This window comes from Cucurbita pepo, chromosome 10 (assembly GCF_057944985.1).
Source record: "Cucurbita pepo subsp. pepo isolate OVF chromosome 10, ASM5794498v1, whole genome shotgun sequence".
Taxonomy (NCBI): domain Eukaryota; kingdom Viridiplantae; phylum Streptophyta; class Magnoliopsida; order Cucurbitales; family Cucurbitaceae; genus Cucurbita; species Cucurbita pepo.
In genome coordinates, this window is record NC_141807.1 from 846,322 (window position 1) to 870,615 (window position 24,294).

At 39.4% G+C, this 24,294-nt stretch overlaps 6 protein-coding genes and 1 pseudogene across 7 annotated transcripts; 3 read left to right on the top strand and 4 right to left on the bottom strand.

Annotated features, from left to right (window-relative positions):
* The first annotated feature begins 593 nt into the window (after positions 1 to 593).
* Positions 594 to 1,082, top strand: LOC147790440 (uncharacterized). Its single transcript, XM_087127674.1, has one exon. It carries the CDS (start codon positions 597 to 599, stop codon positions 1,080 to 1,082), a length of 486 nt encoding a protein of 161 aa, XP_086983800.1. The 5' UTR covers positions 594 to 596.
* A 200-nt stretch (positions 1,083 to 1,282) lies between these two features.
* Positions 1,283 to 2,787, top strand: LOC111804072 (receptor-like protein 51). Its single transcript, XM_023688753.2, has one exon. It carries the CDS (start codon positions 1,288 to 1,290, stop codon positions 2,572 to 2,574), a length of 1,287 nt encoding a protein of 428 aa, XP_023544521.1. The 5' UTR covers positions 1,283 to 1,287; the 3' UTR covers positions 2,575 to 2,787.
* A 937-nt stretch (positions 2,788 to 3,724) lies between these two features.
* On the bottom strand, positions 3,725 to 5,825 carry LOC111804073 (large ribosomal subunit protein uL5z). Its single transcript, XM_023688754.2, has 5 exons — positions 5,685 to 5,825; positions 5,471 to 5,578; positions 5,332 to 5,374; positions 5,025 to 5,220; positions 3,725 to 4,133 (listed from the first exon to the last, which is right to left on the bottom strand). The coding sequence occupies exons 1-5, from the start codon at positions 5,685 to 5,687 to the stop codon at positions 3,938 to 3,940; spliced, it is 546 nt and encodes a 181-aa protein (XP_023544522.1). The 5' UTR covers positions 5,688 to 5,825; the 3' UTR covers positions 3,725 to 3,937.
* A 747-nt stretch (positions 5,826 to 6,572) lies between these two features.
* LOC111804074 (uncharacterized) lies at positions 6,573 to 8,747 on the bottom strand. Its single transcript, XM_023688756.2, has 2 exons — positions 7,739 to 8,747; positions 6,573 to 7,006 (listed from the first exon to the last, which is right to left on the bottom strand). The coding sequence occupies exons 1-2, from the start codon at positions 8,263 to 8,265 to the stop codon at positions 6,787 to 6,789; spliced, it is 747 nt and encodes a 248-aa protein (XP_023544524.1). The 5' UTR covers positions 8,266 to 8,747; the 3' UTR covers positions 6,573 to 6,786.
* A 1,502-nt stretch (positions 8,748 to 10,249) lies between these two features.
* LOC111804075 (protein CLAVATA3 INSENSITIVE RECEPTOR KINASE 4) lies at positions 10,250 to 14,192 on the bottom strand. Of its 2 annotated transcripts, XM_023688757.2 has the most exons (11): positions 13,914 to 14,192; positions 13,687 to 13,819; positions 13,472 to 13,543; positions 13,113 to 13,256; positions 12,935 to 13,006; positions 12,802 to 12,861; positions 12,552 to 12,625; positions 12,325 to 12,471; positions 11,862 to 12,200; positions 11,348 to 11,739; positions 10,252 to 10,977 (listed from the first exon to the last, which is right to left on the bottom strand). In XM_023688757.2, exons 1-11 carry the CDS (start codon positions 14,008 to 14,010, stop codon positions 10,654 to 10,656), a joined length of 1,854 nt encoding a protein of 617 aa, XP_023544525.1. In that variant the 5' UTR covers positions 14,011 to 14,192; the 3' UTR covers positions 10,252 to 10,653. The 2 variants fall into 2 exon arrangements, with proteins under 2 accessions (XP_086983801.1, XP_023544525.1); XM_087127675.1 differs by lacking the exons at positions 13,472 to 13,543; positions 13,687 to 13,819; positions 13,914 to 14,192 and adding an exon at positions 13,314 to 13,344 and having other exon boundaries at positions 10,250 to 10,977; positions 13,113 to 13,218.
* A 793-nt stretch (positions 14,193 to 14,985) lies between these two features.
* LOC111804076 (shaggy-related protein kinase eta) lies at positions 14,986 to 19,702 on the bottom strand. Its single transcript, XM_023688758.2, has 12 exons — positions 19,482 to 19,702; positions 18,432 to 18,524; positions 18,221 to 18,280; positions 17,857 to 18,129; positions 17,700 to 17,774; positions 17,519 to 17,575; positions 16,852 to 16,992; positions 16,730 to 16,780; positions 16,557 to 16,652; positions 16,355 to 16,438; positions 16,024 to 16,125; positions 14,986 to 15,612 (listed from the first exon to the last, which is right to left on the bottom strand). Exons 1-12 carry the CDS (start codon positions 19,494 to 19,496, stop codon positions 15,520 to 15,522), a joined length of 1,140 nt encoding a protein of 379 aa, XP_023544526.1. The 5' UTR covers positions 19,497 to 19,702; the 3' UTR covers positions 14,986 to 15,519.
* Positions 19,703 to 21,647: 1,945 nt separating this feature from the next.
* Positions 21,648 to 24,273, top strand: LOC111803170 (CBL-interacting serine/threonine-protein kinase 12 pseudogene; annotated as a pseudogene).
* The last annotated feature ends 21 nt before the right edge of the window (positions 24,274 to 24,294 follow it).

Sequence of the window (24,294 nt, forward strand, 5' to 3'; positions counted from 1 at the left end):
TGATTCCTAACATTACAAATAGAGAGGAGAGGAGTCATACGTTTAGAAGCTAAGGAGAAGATGAGAAGGAATAACTCAGAAGCAAGCAGCAAAGGCAATTAGGAAATTAAAACCAAAAGTGTGAAAGTATGTATGAAACGGCGGAGAAGCGCTGCGTTTAGAGAACACGGTGGGTCCACCAAAATAAAAATGAAATGCATGCTTTTATAAATTATTATTATTATTATTATTTTGGTCAATTTTAATAACTAGTTTTCCAAAATAATAAAATGGAGATAATTGTTGATTTACTAATTTATTTATTAAATCGAGTAAATTATTGTTTATTCAGTCAACCTTATTTTGAGTTGACTTTCAAAACCCTAAACCAGCTGTCAATTAAAATCCTTTTAATAAACCTAACTGATTCACACTTGCCTTTTTTTCTTAACCACACATGTTCCTAAATTTGCGACTAAAATATTAATTCTGAAGCATACCATAATCCTAATTATAAACGTGGTCTCTCCAACAAAATTCAACTATTTTAGGTGGTTGTTTTGACTATTTTGGTGTTCATATATAAATAAATAAATAAATAAATAAATAAATAAATAATGACAATCCCCACTTTGTCCAGGCAACACAGGGTTTCAAGTTTCTTCTTCAGTCCCTCACTAATGGAAGCGGAGAAGGTTTTGAATTTCTACGATTGGGTCTGGTTCCGGCGCCCTATCTTCCAAAAGGAATCGACTTTTCCATGTTCTTCCAGTTCTGAAGCGAACCCAGATGGTGAAAATGGCGTTAAGGCGTTAGAAGAAGCAATCTCCACGTCTGGTTCTGTTTCACCCAATTCGGTGAAGGGATTTAAGGATGTGGGGTTTGTTTTTTCAGAGGAAGAAGAAGAAGAAGAAGAAGAAGAAGAGTCAAGGATCTCGAGAGCTTATCTATCAGAGGTATGGGAAATGTTAGCTTTGGATAGAAGAAGAGAAGAAATAAGTCCATTGTTAAAGAACTGGAAGCTGCCTTCCATGAGGAGTGAAACTGACATGAAACAAAATCTTAGGTGGTGGGCTCATACCGTTGCTTCCACTGTTCAATAATGGCTCTCTCTCTACTGTATACTGTATGGGCCTCAAAAGGCCCAGGGGGCATCTTAGGACAAAAGATGACACGTTCCCTAAAAGCTCTCGATTGGTGGGCCATCGTCTTCACTTCCTCTGTTTCTCTTCTCTTATTCTTCTCTCACCCCTCACTCTGTTTCTCTTCAATATCAAACCCCTCTCTCCCTCTTAACTCAATGCTCCCATGATGATACTCAAACAACCCTCGTCATTTCCATGTCCTCTCTTTCTCTTCCTCTTTCTCATCACATCCTCTGTTTCCTCATTCCTCTCCCCCACCGCCGCCCCGACCTCCTCCCCATTGCCGCCTTCGTCCTCCTCGACCCTCGACCCGAAGCAACTTAGAGCCCTTCAATCCCTTAACATTCCCACTTCTAGAGACCCATGTTCGCCGTCCTCTCTTCGTAATGTCACTCTCTGCGACTCCTCTGCCCCCTTCCGCCACCTTCTTTCCCTACGCCTCGCCAACTGCTCCGACGACGTTGCTTTGTCCTTCACTGCCCTCAAATCCCTCTCCACTCTTCAATCTTTCCAGTTCCTCAACTGCCCCATTTCCCCCATTCGCTTCCCTTCTGATCTCGCCACTTCCCTCCGCTCCTTCACTTGCATTCGCAGTCTCCGTAAGCTTACTGGCGTTTGGCTTAGCCGCCTCCGGAACCTCACTGATCTCACTGTTTCCCATGTCTCTATTACTGCCTCTGGCCCTTATGTCATTGTTGGCAATATGAAATCTCTCAGGTCTCTTACCGTTTCTCACGCCAATCTCACGGGTTTTGTTCCTAAACACCTCAATCGGAACCTCACCCATGTCGACTTTTCCGGCAACAAGCTCAGGGGGAAAATACCCACCTCCATTACATTGCTTGAAAATCTCGAGACCTTGGATTTATCGTTAAATTGGCTCAAGGGCGAGATCCCCTCTTCAATTGGGGACTTGATTTCGCTGCAAAACTTGTCGTTAGCATCCAACTCACTGTCGGGATCGATCCCGGAGTCTTTTTCAGCCATCCCAGGGCTAGTTCATATTGATTTGGGTTCAAACCAGTTGAATGGGACCATTCCCAGGTTCATTTCTGAAATGAGAAGCTTGAAGTACTTGAATCTGGAGAACAATGAGTTTCATGGGGTAATTCCTTTCAACGAGTCATTCATCAAGGGGTTAGAGGTGTTCAAGATTCAGGGGAATAACAATCTATGTTATAACCATTCGATATTATCGTCAAAGTTGAAGCTCGGCATTGCTCCTTGTGACAAACATGGTTTGCCGATATCCCCACCGCCGGCTAAAGACGACGGCGACGATTCAATGGCGGATGATAGTGGGAGTGATTATGATGGGAATGATGTTAGTCACAAGGAGGCTAATCATCATCACGGGCCCAACAAGGTAGTTCTTGGAGTGGCAATTGGGCTTTCTTCCTTGGTATTTCTCATTGTTTTCTGGATTCTCTTGTCCAAGTGTTGTCGTTGAGATTATTTCTCATTATCCCTCATTGTTTTCTCGGTTCTCTTGAAGTTGGATTAGAGTTAGAAGCATCATTGTTTAATTACACACATATTACACTTGTCAATGGGATTTTTGTTCAATGATTTATTTATTTTCTCAGCTTTATGGAGAAATCTCTCTAAAAAAAATGTAATTCATAATGAGAGAAATGTTATCTTCAGTTTTGTACTTTGCTTACATTAGAAGCATATCCATTTTGTAATAAAAAAAACGAAAATGTGTGGCCCAGTGTTGTTTAATTTGTCTTGAATATATGCTTAATTGGTGAATGGGATAATGAGTTGATGAAGCTAAAGAAAGATTCTGTCTTAAACCATACAATCAATCTAGTAGAAGCAAAACAGAATGGATTGTAAGATGGGTTAGCGGGGCGATTGGGGAATAGGGTAGGCAATTAGATTAAGAATGATGAAAAAGTAGTGGGAGTAGAGTTGAAGGGCCCCCCCCCCCCATTTTGATGATATGGGGTCACAGTTTGCTTATGGAATGCGTATGTCAATCAACCTTTGCTTCAAGTCACAGAAGAGAGTTGTCTGGGACCCTAATGTTTTCATGATCAACCCCATAAATATAAACATTATTCTATCCTCCTTAGATTTATAAGCGGCATAATTATAATGTGGTGGGGGGTGGAAGAAGGGCTTCCATGTCCGAAGGGGCAAGGCACCAGAATCACCTACCCATGTTCGTTGAACGGGTTCGAAATTTATGTAATTCAATAACAAAAATGGCATCAGCCGGCCAAGATTGTGCAAGTTATAACATTGCAATTCAGGAGTGAAATTTAGGTCAGAAACAAGTTTGAGAAGAAATAAACCAATCGATCAGTCAAATTAATGTTGGGATGCTTAACAAATGAAGGGAGGCGACTGATAGGTGATGGAAGAACCACTGCTGAGAACGCCTGCAGGAGTTGTACTACTCGGGAGGGAGGAATAGGCCAGGTGATGCAAGTAAAGGTAATTTTTTAGAACTTTTTAAAATTTAAATCCCGTCTTGGTCTCGCACGAGAAAAAAGGTAGGGAGGTTTACGGAATTCTAGTTGGGGTGAGAAGTTAAAAGAGAACTTTTATCTAGAGGTTTGATGTTAGTTTAGAGAACGAAACACTTCTACTAAAAGCCAGCTAACGTACTATGGTTTCATAACAAAACAATTGGCACCCTATCAACCAAAAAAATTGTATACTGAGTTGAAACAAAGTACACTATAGAATAAGAAATGCTTAAACTCTCCTTAAAAAAGAAATAGCTCTGACAGACAAATCTTAAAGTACTAAACACATTGCCAAAATTTGAACATGCCATCAAAGATAGTAGAGAACCTTTTCTAGGATATATTTTGAGACTTGTTCAGAATAACTCCTTCATATTTGACTTGGAACCACTTCATGGCATCCTCTTTAGTGACTCTATGCTGAATTCCAACACTTGATTTGCATCTACGGCGACGACCTACACGGTAACCTGGTCGTTCCAGAACAACATAGAAGTCCATACCATAAATACCCGTAGAAGGATCATACCTGTAGCAAAGTTTGAAAAAGAGGAGTTTAGAACAAGAGAAACTAAATTACTTGTCAGTTTAAACTGTTTTACAATAATATTTCATTGTCACAAAACTCGTAGGTGCCAGCATTTGCACCACCGAACTCTTCTTGCATAAAAAATTACTCCGAGAATAGAAAAATGTGGCATTGAGATACACATGATATACCAGAAAGTTATTTGAAGACAATGAACGTCAGTGATGAACTCAAAATAGTTAAAGCCTCGAGAAATGAAAGCTGAGCATTTGTAAAGTTGGACTAAAGGTGAATATTCTCCTTGGTTTTGGTTCAAGATCGATATAAATAAGACACTGAAATATATGTTGGACATCACTTCGCAGATAATTTGAGATCCTACAACATCATTATCCAACAGCATCAAGTACGTTTGCATTTAGTTCGTATCTCTCTCCAAAGCTTACACAATCCATGCTTTATATGAATGAAAGTTTCTATCTTAGTTATATAAATCCCAGCATAGAACAGGTGTGTATGACTTGGATTGGTCTGTCACAATAATTTTTGTGCGCACAACAGTTGAAGAACCCATGTTCTGAATCCAACTACGGGTCAGACAACGAAGCAAATCCAATCACAGATGCAAAGTATGATTATTATAAGCCAACTGGCGGAACTAAGTTATTATAGTTCTAAAATTAAAATTCCTCAATTCCCTCTCTTCTTCTTAAGTATTTCACGAAGGTTCTATGAGCACACTTGCATATTATAAGCCGAAATCCTGATTTGTACAAAGTCTATATTAATCAGCATCATCAACAAACAAAACCGTTACAAGAAAAATAAACAATAACAAGATGGTAAGAAAAAAATCACTGAAAAATACAAGAGAAATGTTAGACAACTCACTTAATTCCGAGATCAATATGCTCCTGAATTCCGAAACCAAAGCAACCAGTATCGCTAAAGTTCCGGCGCAATAGCTCATACTCCTTAACCTTCAAACCACTCTCAAGAAGCTGCATTGCTTTATCACCCCTCACGGTCACATAACACGCGATCTTTTCGTTACGCCTGATCCCAAACGATCGAACGGTATACCGAGCTATTTCAATCACAACATTCCAGCAAGACATGCCCACAAATTTCAGGAAATGAATGAAGAAGATAGAAACGGGAATTCATAACAGTGACTAAAAGGTAAAGGTAATTATACCCTTGGAAAAGACTGGAGATTGCCCACTGAGCTGCTCGAGCACCTAAAGTACAAAAAGAAATACCATAATCATTGTTAAGATTTTACAGAAATTATACAGAAAAGAACCGAATGGACAAGTAACAGACGGTAAAGAAACCTTTGCGGCTCTGGTAAGACGATCACCACTTTCACCAACAGAGATGTTGAGAACGAGTTTTTGGACTTTGATATCGCGCATAGGATTAGATAGCTTCTTCTCTGACGCCTGAAATGCAATGTTGTACAGTCAAACTAAATTAGAAATCTAAACACGCAAAAACGTATTGGATGCTTGAATCCAAACCAAAATCAAACGAAAGAGGTGGAGGTACCATTAAAGCCGTCTCGAAGTTCAGAGCAGAAAACGAAGCTCGGGAAGGAGACAAGTGCGAGAAGAGTAAATGCTAGGGTTTTAAAGCTATTAATACTCTCCCTTAGACAATCAATTGACGAAACTGCCCCCTCATGGTTTAGGGTCAAATTGGAAAAAAAAAAAACACACATTTATTTATCTTTTACACAATTTTGTACGTTGTTAGTCTCACAATTTTAAAACGGGTCTCGTTGTTAGTTTCACAATTTTAAGACGGCGTCTATCAGAGCCCAACCCTACCTTTAATAGATATTGTCATCTTTGACTCGTTACGTATGGTCGTCAAGCTCACTGTTTTAAAGTGTGTTTATTAGAACTTTGACTCGTTACATATCGTTGTCAACCTCACAGTTTTAAAACGTGTCTGTTATGAGAGGTTTTCACACTCCGGTAAGGAATGAAAATTTGAAAGTTATTTGTATTATTGAAATGAGTCATGAAATTGAAAATGACCATATGTCCAAACCAAGTTTTGTCCAACCATATGTTCATTTCGAAAAATTCAAACATTACTAAAAAAAAAGTTCGAAAAGTGTAATAGCCCAAACTCACACAAATATTGTCTATTTTGACCTATTACATAACGGCACGATTTTAAAACGTGTCTACTAGAAAAAGATTTATACACCTTTGTAAACAATGTTCGTTCTAGTAGCAAATATCGAGATCTCACAAATATCTTTTATAGATCCATATGTGAGTAAGTTATAGTAGCAACCTATGCTCGTTTTCATACATCTATAATAGCATAGATCTGTCTGCATCTATCAGTTACGTATGGATTTAAAAGTGCATACATTAGTATGAAGGATCATTAACCAAAGCTTTACTAACAACAAAATTCAGATGCAACCAAAATACAAACTGTGATAAACGAATATATGATAAATATTGGAGCAATTCATGAGGCAGAAGCTGCAGAAACTGCAGTGAATAAGCAACAAGAAACAGCCACAAATTCATGGGTTTAGCAAGATGGTAAGATTTACAGGGTTTAAACCACCAGCATTCAACCAAACTTAAAATGGAAAAGAGCAATCATTTCTATTATTCCACACTTGCTAGAAAATGTTTATACGAAAAAACCATGGAAGAACAAAAGCTATTACCAGACATGCCATCAAGAAGTTACACAATGGCTGTCCCCTCCAACATCTCCCACCCCTGTTTGATATGTTTCCATTGCTATCTACTGATCTTCCCTCGTTCCACTCTTCCATAAATTGGTTGTCCCCGACTCCTTCGACGTTCTTCGCGGTCTCGCCACAAATTTCGCACATTCTGTGGCAAGCAATAAGCATTGTGATTAGATAACCATCAGCTCATTTCACAATATGAAAGACAATGTAGTTTAAAAGCAGGAGTTTCTAATCGGCATGCCGTAGTTTTGGCACTTTGTAACTGACATGCCAAAAGCTCTGAAACAGGAACGTATCCTTGAATATATCACAAACACAATCAGCCATCAAATATCATTCTCAACTCAACAACAGTTAGTATTCCACTTAAGAGGTTAGAAGGAACACACTCTTATAAAGAATGTTTTGTTTCCCTTTCCAACAAACGTGGGATCTCACAATTCACTCTCCCTTCGAACCTTAGCATCCTCGCTGACACTCGTTCTTCTCTCCAATCGATGTGAAATCTCATCATCCACCCTTTTCGGAGCTTAGCATTCTCGCTGACACACTGTCCAGTGTCCACTCTCTTTGGGGCTCCATATCTTGCTCGCACTGGTTCCTCTCTCACAATCAACAATCAATTTATCAACAGCGGATACTACCCCAAAAAACCAGTTAAAGTTCGTCAAGGCTACAACGAACAACTGAATTGGAAACCCTCACGGGTAGACTACTTGGTATTTCACAACCAAGTAGGTGTAGCAGCGATGGCTTTAAATTGATAGTATGAGACAAATTCAAGGGTAGACTAAGTTTTTTCTCGTGTTCATAGCAATTTAATCTCCTCAGAGCAAAAGGCATTAAACCAGAAGAGAGAGAGAGAGAGAAGAACCTGTTTCCTTTGAGCTTGAACCATGCCTCAGCACAGTGAGTATGCGCAATTCCCAGCTCATCTTTGCAGTCACAGCCAAGTTGAATCAATTCTGAAGTACTGGTCCCAGTCTTAGCCCCTGAAGCTTGGTCGGAAGCCAAATGGCAGATCCTACACACCCTTTCTCCATTCCACTCTTCATTAAACCCTTTACCCCCTTTTTGCCTTACATTTATCAACACCGGATTCTCCTTATTCGATTTTACATTCCTCTTTTCAAAATCCTTCCTCAACCCCATTCCATTCTTCTTCTCAATCGATTCTCCATCTACAACCCCACATGCTGTTCTATCTGAATCAATAACCACTACAGTTTCTGATGGGTTCATATTCGAACCCTCTCTTGTCTCTCGATTAACCAGTTCAGTCCCCGGCGTGCCGCCAGCAGAGGCGGCGCCTTCTGGGATTACCACAATGGTGGCCTCGATCCTATCGCCATTAACCAAATCAACAATGGGTTTAGGACCCTCTGGTTCTTCTCGATCCATCTAACAAAAGGGTTCTCCCCAGAAACCCAGTTACCCGCAGAAGTTGTTCTGAAATACTTCGTTCACAAAACTAATAACTCAACACACCATCAGAATGCATCACTTTCCATCAAACCAATCGATACGTAATGAAAAATGCATACGAAAATCCAAGTGGGTAATCAATCATGTAAAGGAAGAAAGATATGAAGGCCTTGTTGCTGAGGAGAGTGGAGAGTTTACTTTTAAATGCAGAAATTTCTTCAGGCGAAAGCGTTTACTTCAGGAATTGAAAATGAACAAAATAAGAGCTCTGGCCATCTGGGTCGTCTCCAATTGGATTCCTCCACTGCTGAAAGACCCTATTTCCCCCTCCCTCTCTCTATCTCTTTCCGGCACTGATCTCTCGATGTGACCTTAAAAAACTAAAGAAGAAAAAATCAATATTCCGAGGGGAAAAGTGTGCAACCGAGGGGAGTTGAATAGGCGACAATTTGGGTTAAAACAAAAGGAAAAAAAATATATATCCAACATTTTTATTTGTTAAGCTTCAATTTGTCCTCGGACTTCACTCCACGCCTTGTCGTTATTCATGTCTCTCAGCTCCTCCATGTCCCAGTTGGATGCATTCTAAGTAATTCAAATTTTAATTCTTTTCATGCAATGAACCAAAAAGTAATTGGTACAATTGAAGATCAAGTAAAGAAGATGTTCTCTAACAATATTATATTCAAATTCTTCCTTCTTTTCTCCTCTTTTTGTAATGTAATATTCTCGAATATTGACATTAATCTTTTATGGGTTTTGAAAATCATGTTATTTATCAAAGCTTAACACATTAAAGCACAATACTTTACCACCACCAAGAACAAAAAAGGCAAAAAAAGAGTATGAGAGGGCATATACAATATTCTGGGCAGCCATGATAAGGTAAAGAAATCAATGAAAGAACAAACTATGAATCATTATTTAAATTCCAAAGCTTTGATTTGACACTTTCAACTTGTTTTAGTTACAGAAGGCATTGGAATAAACAAATAGAGATTACCATATTCAATTTGGACAACTTCCAACATTAGTTGAATTTAAAAAGTTGAAGATAATCTGGAAAAAAGAACACAAGTTGGGCACTTGCTTTATCCATACACAAAACTTTGTGCTACCTGCACCAATTGGAACCCTTTTTATCTCACTTTTATATACATTTTTTTTTCTTTGGTCTTCCCCTTCCTTGCATTTAATTCTTTTCTCTGTGACAAAAAGGCCCATCTCCATCGGTTAAATCCTTGCCCATGTCTCTTTCCCCCACCTAGCACTCAACATACCCTTCTACTTACCTCATCATCCACAAACAATTTTAAAAGCCTATTGCACAGATTCTCTAGGGATACAATCCAATTAATATAAGTTTGTTCCACAAGATATTTGTTACTTTTTCGGGTCATAAATATCATTCTTTTTTGTAGTTATAATTAAGATATTAAAGATTTGAATCTCTCTATCCCTAAATGTTGTTGATTGGGATAGTAATATGAAATTAAAAGAGGAAGGTAGGACCGAGTTTAAATGCTCGTTCTTGAGACTCATATGCATTATGCCTAATTATTAGAGGAAGCTCCAATAAGAGGAGAGTTGAATGCAAAGGAACCAAAATGATTAAGAAGGGAAGTGGGGAATTAGAGTTGTCACAAGTCAGAAGACAGCGTGACTTCCAAATAACAAAACTAATGGCAGGCAATGAAAGGAGGTATTAGGCTAATCCCATGTTTTATTTTGCTTCCTTAAGGGAAGAGATGAAACAATCTTCTTCTCAAACATGATTTACAGCCATGCTTGGATAAAGCTTCTTCAACTCCATCATCACGGTTCCTCCTCTTCCTACTTTGTTTTATCCCCGTTCCTCCTCTTCCTACTTTGTTTTGTCCCGTAAAGAATCTCAAACCTCAAAATTAGTTAACATGAGATTCTACGTGGATTAGGAAGAGAAACGGAACATTCTTTATAAGGAGGTGGAAACCTCTCTCTAGCAAATGCATTTTAAAAACTTCGAAGGAAAGTTCTCTACTAACAATAGACTTGGGCTATTACAAATGGTATTAGAGCCAGACACTGAGTGGTGTGCCAACGAGAACAGGTGGATTGTGAGATACTACATCGATTGGAGAGAAGAACGGTAACTCTTTATCGTTTCACTTCACCATTTGAAGTTAATTCTTCATTGATTTTGGGAAATTTTTTCATGTGACTGAATGTTTTTTTCTTTCACGAATCCTACAATACAAAATAAATTCAGTGACATCAGTCATCACGAGGGCCCGCCGTTAGCTTTCTGGATTTGGTGATGGACGTAAATGCTTTCCATCTCTTGTGAGATGCAAAACTGATTATGTTTTGATAAACTATTTGCTTTCAACGGGGTCCTGAAAGCTCCATGGCTTCGATGACAAATGAAGACTCTTCATGAATATCACAGTACTTTGTGGAGAAACTGTGAGCTCTATTCTCATAAACACTTCCTGCTCCACCTGGTGATTCCTCCATTTGACTCGACTGTCCAACCAGACCTTCTACAACCTTCAAGATCTCGGACATCTTCGGTCTGAGTTGTGGATGTGACTGAGTACACTGTAGAGCCAACTCTACAGCTTTTTCCAGCTCCATTGCATCATAACATCCTTTTAGATCCCTGTCCACCAGCACATCTAGCCTCTTCTCCTCATGTAATGTTCTAACCTGCTCATTTCACTTTTTTTTTGTCAGATATCATTATGAAGTTGAGATTAAAAATGAAGACTCTTCATGAAATTATAAAAGCACGTAGTTATCTTTGTTTAAGGTGAGATCGCACATCGGTTTGGGAAGAGAACGAAGCATTTTTATAAGGGTATAAAAACCTCTTCCTAGGAGCTGCGTTTTAAAAACCTTGAGGGGAAGCCCGACATAGAAAGCCCAACAAAGACAATATCTGTTAGTGGTGGGCTTAGGCTAGCAGACGCGTTTTAAAAACCTTGAAGGAAAGTCCAAAGAGGACAATATCTACTAGGGGTCGACTTAAGCTGTTACAGATAATCAAACAACGCATAACAGGAGAGACCCTACGTACCCATTCGAGGATCATTCCCTTTCGAACTTGGCCATTGCCAGCATCTAGTGCTTTTTGGCCTGTTAAGAGTTCCAGAACCAATATGCCAAATCCAAAAACATCAGTCTTTTCTGAAGATTGTCCAGTTGAAAGATATTCCGGGGCAATATGTCCCACAGTGCCCCTAACAGCAGTAGTAACATGTGAATCTCTCCTATCTAACATCTTTGCCAGACCAAAATCCCCCACCACCGCTTCAAAGCTTTCATCTAGAAGAATATTTGCAGCTTTCACATCCCGGTGAATAATTTTTGGGTTACACTGCTCATGCAAGTATACAAGTCCACGAGCTGCACCAAGGGCAATACACAATCTTCTGTTCCAATTCAATGTTGGCTTCTCCTGGCCTGCATCTGAAAGTGGATGGCATATAAACAACCAAAATATAGCAGTAAATACAAATAAAGAAGCACTATTCAATCTAGTTTGTCCAAAGCAGATTATACATATGTCATCGTCATTTGTTAAAACAAACCTCTCAGGCGGTCAGCAACGCTTCCATTTGGCATATATGGATAAACGAGCAATCTCTCATCTGGCGTCATACAAAAGCCATACAAACGCAAGAGGTTGCGGTGCACGGCTAAGCCAATCATTTCAACTTCTGTTTGAAACTGCACTTCTCCAGTATAATTTGGATCTCTCAGTCTCTTGACAGCAACATATGTTCCATTTGGAAGATAACCTTTATAAACTACTCCAAAACCACCCTGTCCCAGGATGTTTTGGGGACTAAAATTACATGTTGCCTTTTGTAGTTCACGGAATGTAAACCTTTTCAGATGACCTATATCAAATTCATAATCTTGCTGCACTGCAGATATGAACCATCATAATGAAGTGCAGCAGAGTCAATCATTATACTCTGACTATAAGAGAGAATAAAGAAGAAGAAAAAAGTACAAGGGCATCGGTTCATCCCAAAGTTCAGAAAGTACCGTAGGACGTGAAGACAAGATGAGATCTATAACAATGCACCCAGCCAACAAGTAACACAACAGAAACCACAAATGTGAAACTGACAATTAGAGCTATGGAAAGGATCAAGTGATGTCGGCCATTATCTTTCTGAGGCGAACCAGTTTCTGAACGATAACAGCTATTCATGAGTTTTATACCATTGACATTCAAGATACAACGACTAGGGAGAATAAAATAGTATTACCATTAACTGGCTTTGGAACTACTCCACAAACTTTAGATGATGAAGATGCACAAAGGAAGCTATTCCCTGCAACACTACAGAAACAAGGCAAGCACTGTCAAAAGGTGGTAAATGGCATTGGAGGAAAACATAATTCCCTCTCTTTACAAACCATTCTCAGATATAGGCTTATTCTGATCATTATAAGTAACCGATGGAATTTGGAATGATATCAAGTTTTCTGACAAGTTAACTCGACATGAAGTCTCACCTGTACTCTTTGGCAAGTATTCTTGGAGTTGGGCCGCTGAGATTATTATTCGATAGATCCCTAGCGAGCAAACCATCTGGTCACTTCTGTGAACTCAGCAAAACACAAGGAATTGCAATAGAATAATACTTACAAGAAGGAAAGGCCTGAAATATTTGCAACAGATTCCGGAATTGGTCCACTTAACTTGTTACTGCTGAGCTTCCTGAAAACTTGGCAGGCAAAGGTTACATGACAACAATAGAATCAATAATTAGAAAGTAGAAGAGAATGAAAGAAAGAAAAATCTTTGCATATCAAGTCATACTTACAAGTAATTTAAATGAGTGAGAGACCCCAAAGAACTTGGAATGCCGCCTACAAACTGGTTGTTAGAAAGGTCAAGAGTCTGAAGCTCTGAAAGTTCTCCTATATCATCTGGGATTGGACCAGATAATTCATTATTTTGCAAGAACCTGCGATTATTTATATAGAATACATGAAAAAAGAACTTTCAAAGAATTGAGATAAACCTTGAATGAGAAACATTCTAACATTAGGCTATCCAAGTAATGGGACAAGAACAGATGAGTAAGAACAACCACTGAATTTTCACTTCAGAAAACAATAGTTATAGACGTCTAACAAATGATTTCGAGACAATGAAGGGAGAGGGAGGCTCACTGCTCACATTGTCCGAAGATAACTCAGGTTCCCAATGCTAGGGGAAAGCGTTCCAGATAAGCCCATATTTGACATCTCGCTATATAGCAACAACAACAATAATTAGTAACATATTTGAGCTTTATCTGACATTTATTCCAACAAAATATATTCAAATCAAGAAAAAAAAAAAGAAAGAAAAGAGATAGAAAACCAGGTTTAAGACAAAATGGAGAAGCTTACAGAGAAATCACAAAGCCCTCAACAGAGCAAGCAACCATATTCCAGGTGCATGGATCAACCGAATTGATGTCCCATCCTTGCATCACTCTCCGCTCGTCCCGTATCCAACTCTTCACCGACATCAACGCCGCCACTGAACAGTACAAGAAATCAGAGATACAGACACAAACATTCAACCAATTTGGAATAACATCAAATGGGTATTCATAAAATGGCCATGGCCAGACCTTCATAGTTTACTCCTTTCGGAGACAAATGACTGTCTGAGGCAGAGACGACCCAGATGAGGATGAACAGCAATATAACCACTTTGACAACTTCCATTACCAAGCGGGGGGGAAACGAAAGCGAGAGTTCCCCAAGTGAAAAAAGCTAGAACCCACTACTTTTGGTAGGGTAAACTGCAGGATAATAGGTTTGATTGAATTTTTCGGGTGATAAAGTATAGAGTCCATATCTAATTGCAAATAATGACAAGCTTGAAAAATCTTGATTCTAGAATTTCTACTAGCTATAGTGCGTTGAAAAACAAACTAGATTTCTGGTACAAAAAGCGGAGAGAAAAAGACAAAAAGTAGTGGTGGATTAAGAAAATGAACCGCAAGACCAGGAAATCTCGAGATGGGAGTAATTTAATGGCTGAGATTGTCCCCTGCCCTGCCAAACACATTGAACAACAAACCTGATAGTGAAAGACCGTAATTTCTCCATCTTCGCTGTGAACTGCAGATGAGTAAGGCAATAATGAGCCGTTGGATTTCTGACATTAATGGACAGAAAATCAAAAGCTTTGATTATACCAGTTTAGAAATGTAATCGTCATTACTGGAAGTGGGGAACCTCGAATATAAAATTTTCAGAGCTCGATGTCTCTCTGCGCCCCAGTGGCGCCAACATTAATGATTCCGGCTTTTAGAATTTGACGCAATTCTCGGAGATAATGGCCAGTTCACCACCCCCCCCCCCCCCCCCCTTTTTTTTTCTTTTTCTTTTTATTCTCTCGATATTGAAATTTCGTCGTTTTTCCATGTCCGTGTTGGCGTAGCAGTAGCAGCAGGGGCAGCTCCAAGGAGCTCGAGAGGGCAATGACAGGGACAGTGGCCACGAGCCCCCCAATGTTACCATGTCCAAATAGACAATTACTTTACTTCAAAGTTCAAAGCGACAACTTCTCGTTTATTAATCTAACGAGTTGGCTAACAATTCACTACGCATAATTCAGAAATTTTCCATTGAGAAACGTAAAGAACAAAGCTTTTTCTCTCAGTGATTGAGAGCAGAAACAGGAAGAAATGAATATGTGAAGAACAAATAGATTCGTGTTTAATTTAAAGAAGGGAAGAGAGATTCTTAGAACACAATAATAACTACAGGTTTTTGCAATTTAAAGTCAGCCATGTTGAAACCACCCTGGAACTGGTAACAAAACTCAATAACCAACTAGATTTTAACCCTGCTTGTCTTCAGCCGCATATAGAATTAGATACCCGCTTCTTCCTAACTAAAGATACACAATTTGGCCTCTACTACTATCCCTCTTCTAGCAGCTTTCTGCTAAGTCAAACTCTGGCTTCCTTCAATATACTACCAAACATATACAACAACTTGAGGTATCATCGGAACTAAGATTGAGGGATGGGTGGAATTTGGCTGGACAGAACAAGGCAACATTTCGAGGAAGAGTTGGTATATAGTCCCCCCCGACCTGCAAGTCTCAGAGTATAGTGATGTAAATGGCCCCAGTTTAATACAGGCGGAGTTGAACTTAGAGTTGGTCAGTAGGCTTTGCACCACGCATGAACAAGAAGAATCCAACTGCACATACGCCTATATTTACGACACTGCTAGATGCAAATTAAGACCCATTTGTCGTTTCACTTGATCAGGTATCAACTTGTTGACGAGCTCTGGAGAAGCCCCCGACAGCTGCAACAGAAATCTCAATTATCATCACCTTTTATCTATCTCAATGAAAGTTTGGTTTCTTATTAAAAAATCACCTTTTTAATGGAAATAAAATAGTAATGGACGAGTAACCTAGTAAACTGCTAGTCATCCACAACAATTTATTGATTGGAATAGCATAATTTCAGTTATTTTCAATCGTTATCAATGCAGATGCATAGCACGATGCAGTTGAATTCAATATGGACCTTCATCTACTCCCTAAAACAGGCACAACTAAACCATTTAGAATGTTTTTCTTAATCGCAAATAGAACTATATGCCTTCGATGCTCAAAAGACATGCAATAAAATGCCTAAATTACAGTTGTATACAATTCAAGAAAATAGAATAGGAAATTTTCATAGAAAGATGGTGAAATGGTAAACAGACCTCTTGTTTGAAGTTAAAGAGGGGTGGAAATGGTCGACCATTTGGGAGGCGGGCATTGGGTTCTCGAAGTTCGGCAAAGAAAGGATGCGTGCAAGCTTCCAGCTGCATGGAGAAAGAGATACTCTCAAGAAGAGAAAAATAAACCATAGTTGCAGAGTAAGCCAAATAAATGTGTAGTTCATACACTAGGACAAAAAATGAACTACTTTTACATTCGGTCAAGAATCAACAAAGATTAAGTTCTAGCATGGAAAGGTCCCACTGTTCAAAAGAAGTGCACAGATGATGTCACATAGCTATATAGACAGACACTGGAGCATATTGAACTTACTGCGGTGCAGCGAAGACTGGGCGAATACTGAAGCAATCGAGAAGCCAGATCTATTGCCTCGGGAGGCATCCGTTTGTGGAAAACCTGATCAACAACATAAAGCATGTAAGAGAAAAAGCTCAACTTCCCGTAGAGAAAGCTCAAAAGTAACAAGATCATGGGAGATAAGAGGCCCCAGGATCATCTTGAATTTGTTACTGACCTTGTGCCATGGGTGAGCTTTTATCTGTGGAAACCTATAGTCTGTATAACTTGGATTCATACATCGAATTTCTTCACGAGTTGGTGTACCAAGAACCTAAAAGATAACCATCGCAAAGTAGGTAAGTTGTACACAATTTGGAAATGGTAATGAACTAATAATATCAATAGTACCTTTATGATCTCTACGAGTTGGTCCACTGCATTTTCTCCAGGAAACAAAGGCTACAGAAACATAAATATCATTAAACTGGTTATGATAAAGTTCAAGTCAAAGAAATGTTGAAAATGCTTACCTGTCCCAAAAGCAGCTCAGCAAGGACACAACCAGCAGACCAAATATCTATGGAGGTTGTGTACTCTGTAGCTCCAAAGATGAGTTCTGGTGCCCTATAGAAGCGCGAACATATGTATGAAACGTTGGCTTCACCTTTCATCTGGAGCACACGGATAAGAGTACACAAAATAAGACTCAACGCAGAAAAAGGGCCAAAGAAAATATACCATTTGCTACTTAACCATGGTGATTCACTGCTGGTTTTGTTAATCAAATAGACCGCATGGAAAGATTTGTAAAAGTGATTGTCTACTGTCTATCTAAGAAACAAGTTTCGGAAGCCAATGCCCCAATCCAAAGAATTGGTGATCTCTTATGATAAGCAAAAGTCACATATGGACAGGAAACCTACACCCCACACACCCGAGAGATTACTCCAATTGGTCCTGGTATGTTTGTTTGGAGTTCTCACTTATAAGCATGGAAAAACCTTGCAAGATTTGTAAGTCCAACGTCCAATGTAACAAGGCAGTCTTGAATCTTAAATGACAACAGCAAATATGTTTTCTAAAGGAAAATAGGAACTTTAAACTAACGAAGTAAATAGCAAGTTTCAATGTACACACTGGAAGTGTCAGAAACAAAATAAGTGAAAGAAACAAGATATTGAAAATTTATCAACGTACAAGCATTTTAGCGCTTCCAAAATCGCATATTTTAACTTGGTGAGTAAGAGGATCCACCTGCAGAAAGCAAACAGGCATTAGGCAATCATCAAACACAAGGATAGGCCTCTATAAACTGTTGTTTTCAACAAAAAATCATTTCAACTTCCATATCCACTTTCAAACCATCAAAGAACAATACCAAAATATTTTGAGGCTTCAAATCTCGGTGGCAAACTCCAGGAACCGTGTGGATATAGGCCAGGCCCCTAAAAACCTGGAAAAAAACAACAGTTGCCATGAGAAAAGAAAAGTGTGTTGATCAAAAAATTGAAATTATACAGGAGAATTATCTATACCTGGTACATGTATAATTTGACATAGATGATTGGCATCCTTTGATTTGCATTACTGTAATGCTTCAATACCCGAAACATGGTTTCGGGAACATATTCCATAACCAAGTTGAGAAAAAGCTCGTCTTTCGTAGTAGTGGAAAAGAAACAATGCTTTAAGGAAATGACATTTGGATGATCCATCACACGCATTAACTGGAGTTCACGGTTCTTATATCTTCTGTCCTGCAAAACCTTCTTTATAGCCACATTTTCACCCGTTTCCAAGCATTTGGCCTGACAAAGAGGACTTGTATGCATCATATATTACTTGATCAAAGACAATATCAAAAGAATCGAAGTGCTAGAGGAGTAACATTTAGAATACCTTGAAAACAATACCAAATGATCCAGTTCCAACAACACGTTCTGCCATGTAACTTATGGTCTACAGGACCAAGAAAAAACAGAAGTATCATAAGTTTGTGTAGAAACATAAATACTGGCCAACAACATGAAATCTCTAAGTCTCTATGTTTTATAGCATACACATGAGGAAAATAGAATGTAAGAGGAACGGGATTGACGTGAATGTTAACCTGTTTGGGCTCCCCATTCTTGCCTCCAATAGTCGTTGATATTATGTGACCAGTAACTGGGTCATTTCCATCAATGACAGGGGCTGACATTTCCTGCAAAGTATATATTGTGTTACGAGGCTGGAAGGAATCGATTGGAAAATTGAAACTGAAACGTTGGTTGTCTAGAGTGGAGGGATCACGTAAAAGATAACCAATGTTAGAATAGAAACTATGTTTAAGTCACTAATAAACAACTATCACAAAGAAGCCCTAACATCCACAGCAAGAGATTTTTTTTCTTTTTTAAATGAATAGAAGAACAAAGAATGGAAAGACCAACAAACAGAGATCCCTAATAAGTGCCAAAAAGAGAGGGGGTAGGAAAAGAAATCGAAGGAAAGAAGTTGCTGAAACCAAATAAAATAAGAACTGAAATGCATGGACCTGTGGAGGACAATCTTCACTGAAAAATAATAAGAAAATAATTTCAGATAGGCTTGAGCTATATAGCTCAAGCAAGTTATTTAAGATTAATCAAATATCAAACAAAGGGTAACAAGTGCGATCCATAAATTAAATTAGTTCACGAAGCATAAATAAATATATGTATTAAGTTTAATCGATGGAGTTAACATAGATGCATCAGCTTAGTTAAACCCAAAAAGATAGCCACAGAAATTAAATAATAAAATCTCGAGTACTGGAAAGAGATCAAGAGCTAAAAATTACACATGATCAGAACCTCTCAGAAACTGTACAGAAATTGAAACAAATACAGCCAAGAAACTCTTCAGAAACAGAATCATCTAAATGACAGATCGAGGCAGAGAAGAATAAGTAAGGTATTCCCGATCCTCTTCTCACAATGCGGAACGAGATCACCGTCCAGGCTGCTAACAAAACGCAAGAAGAGAACAGAAGAGACGAAACGGGAGGAAGCTGAAACACTTCAGGCAATGTTCTTATGTACACATATTCCCCGACTAATCTCGCAACGCAACATTCAAATCCAGGAAAGAAAGAAAGAAAGAAAGAAGAAGAAAAAAGAAAAAAGAAAAAGATACGTACCTTAACGTCGGCCATAGCCGAATGGGAGAGAAGGAAGGAAGGAAAGGGAAGGTAGTGGTTGGTTGAGTTGGCGATTAAAAAGAAGAGGAAGAAAGGGATTGCAGTGATGAGAAGGGAGGAGAAGAAAGAGAAAGGTGACAGAAAAACAAGGCCATGTGATTCCAGCACTCTGTCTTCTTGGTCTCTCTTCTTTGCTTCTTCTTTTTTCACTGTATCACAGAGAGAGAGAGAGAGAGAGAGAGAGAGAGAGTTTGTGAAATGACGGAAATAACCTTCTGAATTACGAAGACTGGCTGCCGACGCCTATGTGACTAAAATGCCCCCAGCTTCCAATAATTTCTCCACCTGCTGTGTTTCTCCTTCTGTCCCTAATTATTGCTCTTTCTAAGTGGACATCATAAAATATCAATTTTGCTGATTCTCTTTCCTTTTTTTGCCTTTTCTTTTATTCATAAATATACATGGGTCCATGTGAAAATCTGTAAATTTGGGTGCCCCTTTAATCATAATTAATCATAATTAATCATAATTTGTTTATTAATTCCCTAAATTAAATTGTATTTTCCAAATGTAATATGATTATTCAGCTTCGACCCCAGCCCCTTCGCCCTTCTTCCTCACCAACCGCTTGGTCCACACTTCCCCCTCTTCTTTAATCATTTCCTTATAATGTAAAGGGATTAATTTCCATCGCCCCGCCAACTCACCACAATTCTAGAGTCCACCGCCAATAGATATGGTCTGTTTATACATGATAGGAGAAAAATGGTCTGAAAAGTAGGAAGAAAAAGGGAAAAAAGAGAGTCTAAGCGTGTGAGGTTGGGAAGGAAAGGGGATTTTGGAATTAGGAGTGAGCAGTGGTGGCAGTGGGGTTAAAGTAAGTTTGTGAATTTCAAGGGAAAGCCTTGACCATGCATCAGATAAAAGATTTCACCACATGCCGCCCTTCAAATTCCCTTCCTTTTAAGCACTTTATGGGCGGGTGCAAAAAAGGCCCTCCCCCAATTAATCATCATGCTTCGCCTCTGCCCTGCTCACTCTTCTATTCGTCTTATTATTTTCTTCACATCCATCCATCACTTTTACTCAACTCAACCCAATCATTTAGGCCACAATCCTCCACTCAACGGCCCACCCAACATCTACACTTGGACGTCTCTCTGGGCGGTAAGGCCCATGAAGAACGACACCCCAACTCGACCCAACAGGCTATGTTCAAAAGCCTATTTAAGTTCAAGACATTATTTTATACCATGAAAGGTTGAATTTTCCACTTGGACGTCTCTTTGGATTTTATATTTTATATGTATTTTAGAGAACCTTATATCTTCCTTATCCAAAGCGCATTCTTTGTAATAAATATATTGTTTTATTTTGAATTTAGCCAACTAGCATCCATCTGTCACAGTTTTAAGTCAAGGTCATCAAATTTAAATTCAAAATAACCGACATAATTCCTAACATTGTTGACTTTAATTATTTAAATACAAGAGCGATATTAAAATTGTCAAAATGTACTTATAATATACATATCCATGTGGCATTCCTATCATTCATCTTATTAATTTGTTGCAACAATAAGCTGATGAGTGGTTGGGCGGTTATCCTCGTTGGGTCTTTCAAGTACTCTTCCATCTTTGCTTTTAAAAATAAATAAATTATTTAATTCAAACTATATTCGTCACAATCAATTTCTTGATCGAAGAAATATAAGTCAGTGCTTGCGTGGAGTTTGCTAGAACATTCCTACTTGAACGAGACGTAGTTAGGTCAATAATGCTACCAACATACTTGTATAATAACAATTAAAACGATGTATATGTTATAGACCACGATTCTTCACAATAATATGATATTATCCACTTTGAGTATAATGTCTGGTGACTTTATTTTTTGTTTCCTCAAAATTACCTCATACCAATGGAGATGTATTTCTTACTTATAAATCTATGACCACCCCTTAATTAGTCAAGGTAAGACTTCTCTTCCAACAATTATCAGTAATCTTTTGAACAAAGTACATCATAGAGTCTTTCCTAAGGCGTATGGAATCTCTTCTTAATTGAGATTTGACTCCTTTTGGTGAGCTCTCAACAGGACATATGGGTCAAAAGTATATTGAACAAAAATTTTATAATTAATATTTTACTATTTTGTAAACTATGGGTGATATTAATGTCCTAAAAACAGTAGAGGTGCCCCCTGGAGGCGTGGAAAGATCATTTTGTTATCAGCTCACGGTCACGTGTCACCGCAGTTTGGCGTAATGAAAAGGTTGGGGAGCTGCGTACACATAGCATGTCAACGAATCACACACCGTCCATCAGGCTTAGCATCCTTTACCCCCGCCGGATCCAGCTTATTCGCCGAGGGAGGGGAGGGCGTTGCCAGGTATGATGCGAGCAGCATTACCAGATTTAAATTGGGCACGCGTGGGCCACAACGAAACCCTGTCTTGGCCACACAATAACGTTTTACTGTTTCCTCGGCCCAACTCCTATCATTCGGCTGGTTTCAGATTAGATAGAAGCTCCAAAGTTAATTACAGAAACTTTCAATCATTCTCCTCAAACTGCACGCACCTTTTGAGCCTTCCAAAATCCAACGATTTCTAGCATTGAATCCAGTAATAGTGTCTTCAAAAACAGATCGCTCCATGTTCGAGATTGAATTTGCAGATCAAATATGGCGTATTCCTAACTATAATACCAAGAATTTTTGAGAATATAATACTCGGGATGTGGTGTCCCTCGCTACACAAACACTTTCCAGGAATACGTGGCGATGAAGAGGGCAAAGGAAGCTATAAAATAATGGTATATACCCTTGGATGCCATTGTTAGCCCTCGTGTATTTAAACCCGCCCTCTCCTCCTCTCTCTCTTTATTTCATCTCTCTCACCAAAATTGGAAGAAAAATAAAGCTCATCTTTCATAATCACGCCTCCTCTGAAACCCCAAATACGGCAAAATTCATCCCAAATTTGCTCCCGTATAGTTTAATTGCAGAGAATTAGGCTCCCAATCAACCCCACAATTCTCCCCCCGCCGCCTCTGCTGCATTTTCCCCATTTCCCTCAATTCTGTTTTCATCAATGGCCGATCGGCCGGACTCTGACAAGAAGTCCGAAAGCACCAGGAAGGACATGCCGGCTCTTCTTTTGGGGCGGTACGAGATCGGGAAGCTCCTTGGGCATGGGACCTTTGCAAAGGTCTATCATGCCCGAAACATCAAATCCGACGAAGGTGTCGCCATTAAAGTCATCGATAAGGAGAAGATTCTCAAGGGCGGACTAATCGCCCACATCAAACGCGAGATCTCAATCCTCCGCCGGGTTCGACATCCCAACATTGTGCAACTTTTTGAGGTTATGGCCACCAAGACCAAGATCTACTTCGTTATGGAATACGTCCGTGGCGGCGAGCTCTTCAAGAAGGTCTCCAAGGGCCGATTGAAGGAAGAGGTCGCCCGAAAGTATTTTCAGCAATTAATTTCCGCCGTTTCCTTTTGCCACGCGCGTGGTGTTTATCATCGCGACCTTAAGCCGGAGAATTTATTGCTCGATGAAAATGGGGATCTTAAGGTCTCCGATTTTGGCCTAAGCGCCGTCTCCGATCAAATTCGACAAGATGGGTTGTTCCATACTTTCTGTGGTACACCGGCGTATGTTGCTCCGGAGGTATTGGCCCGCAAAGGCTACGAGGCCGCTAAGGTCGATATTTGGTCATGTGGGGTTATTCTGTTTGTTCTGATGGCAGGCTATTTGCCCTTCCACGACCAAAACATCATGGCAATGTATAAGAAGATTTACAAGGGGGAGTTCCGGTGTCCGAGATGGTTCTCGCCGGAGCTAGTTCGACTCCTGTCTCGTCTTTTGGATACAAATCTGGAAACCCGTTTCACAATTCCAGAAATCATGGAGAATCGATGGTTCAAAAAGAGGTATAAGCATATAAAATTCTACATCGAAGATGATAAGGTGTGCAACGTGGAGGACGACACCCAAGATGTGGATTCCTTGTCGGATCAATCTCAATCGGAATCGGATTCTGAATTCATTGAGACAAGAAGAAAGATGGGTTCACTCCCAAGACCGGCGAGTTTGAATGCATTCGATATAATATCATTTTCCCCGGGATTTGATCTTTCCGGGCTGTTCGAGGATGGAGGGGAGGAGGCAAGATTCGTGTCCAGTGCTCCAGTGTCGAAGATTATATCGAAGCTGGAAGATATCGCAAAATTGGTGAGTTTTAGCGTGAGGAAGAAGGACTGCAGGGTTAGCTTAGAGGGCACACGGGAAGGCGTGAAAGGGCCATTGACGATCGCGGCGGAGGTGTTCGAGTTGACGACGAAACTGGTGATGGTGGAGGTGAAGAGGAAAGGGGGCGATAAAACAGAGTATGAAGAGTTCTGTAACAAGGAATTGAAACCGGCATTGTTGAATCTGAAGGAGGAGGCGGGGGCAGGTGCTCCGTCACACATACCTTCAGATTCTGAATGAACCAAGCATGGAGAGATATTGATTCAGAGAGATAGAGAGAAAGGGCATTGGCTACCTCAAATAATAATTGTTCTCATTGATGTGATGTGCGTGAGATGACTCACGCAATCTCTTGGACTATTAGAGCTGCTTATACACACTAATTCCTTACTTAGGATATTATTATGCTACCCTTATGCCCTTCAACATTAATATATATTTGCATGTAATTCAAAATAAAATTCCAAATTCGTATATAGTTTTGAACACATAATTTAAAAATACCCAAATAATTATTTCTTGTTTTTATTCTTTTCTCTCCCCACTTTAATT

Coding starts and splice junctions, on each gene's coding strand:
- LOC147790440 (XM_087127674.1), top strand. CDS start 597: ATGACAATCCCCACTTTGTCCAGGCAACACAGGGTTTCAAGTTTCTTC.
- LOC111804072 (XM_023688753.2), top strand. CDS start 1,288: ATGATGATACTCAAACAACCCTCGTCATTTCCATGTCCTCTCTTTCTC.
- LOC111804073 (XM_023688754.2), bottom strand. Junction 5,375..5,470: donor GTCTTACCAGAGCCGCAAAG/GTTTCTTTACCG, acceptor TTTGTACTTTAG/GTGCTCGAGCAGCTCAGTGG. Junction 5,221..5,331: donor ATCTCCAGTCTTTTCCAAGG/GTATAATTACCT, acceptor TGATTGAAATAG/CTCGGTATACCGTTCGATCG.
- LOC111804074 (XM_023688756.2), bottom strand. CDS start 8,265: ATGGATCGAGAAGAACCAGAGGGTCCTAAACCCATTGTTGATTTGGTT. Junction 7,007..7,738: donor TTCAAGCTCAAAGGAAACAG/GTTCTTCTCTCT, acceptor TGCTTGCCACAG/AATGTGCGAAATTTGTGGCG.
- LOC111804075 (XM_023688757.2), bottom strand. CDS start 14,010: ATGGAAGTTGTCAAAGTGGTTATATTGCTGTTCATCCTCATCTGGGTC. Junction 13,257..13,471: donor CTGAGTTATCTTCGGACAAT/GTGAGCAGTGAG, acceptor AAATAATCGCAG/GTTCTTGCAAAATAATGAAT. Junction 12,472..12,551: donor AGTTCCAAAGCCAGTTAATG/GTAATACTATTT, acceptor GTTATCGTTCAG/AAACTGGTTCGCCTCAGAAA.
- LOC111804076 (XM_023688758.2), bottom strand. Junction 18,130..18,220: donor CATTTGGTATTGTTTTCAAG/GTATTCTAAATG, acceptor CCTCTTTGTCAG/GCCAAATGCTTGGAAACGGG. Junction 17,775..17,856: donor TCAAATTATACATGTACCAG/GTATAGATAATT, acceptor GTTTTTTTCCAG/GTTTTTAGGGGCCTGGCCTA.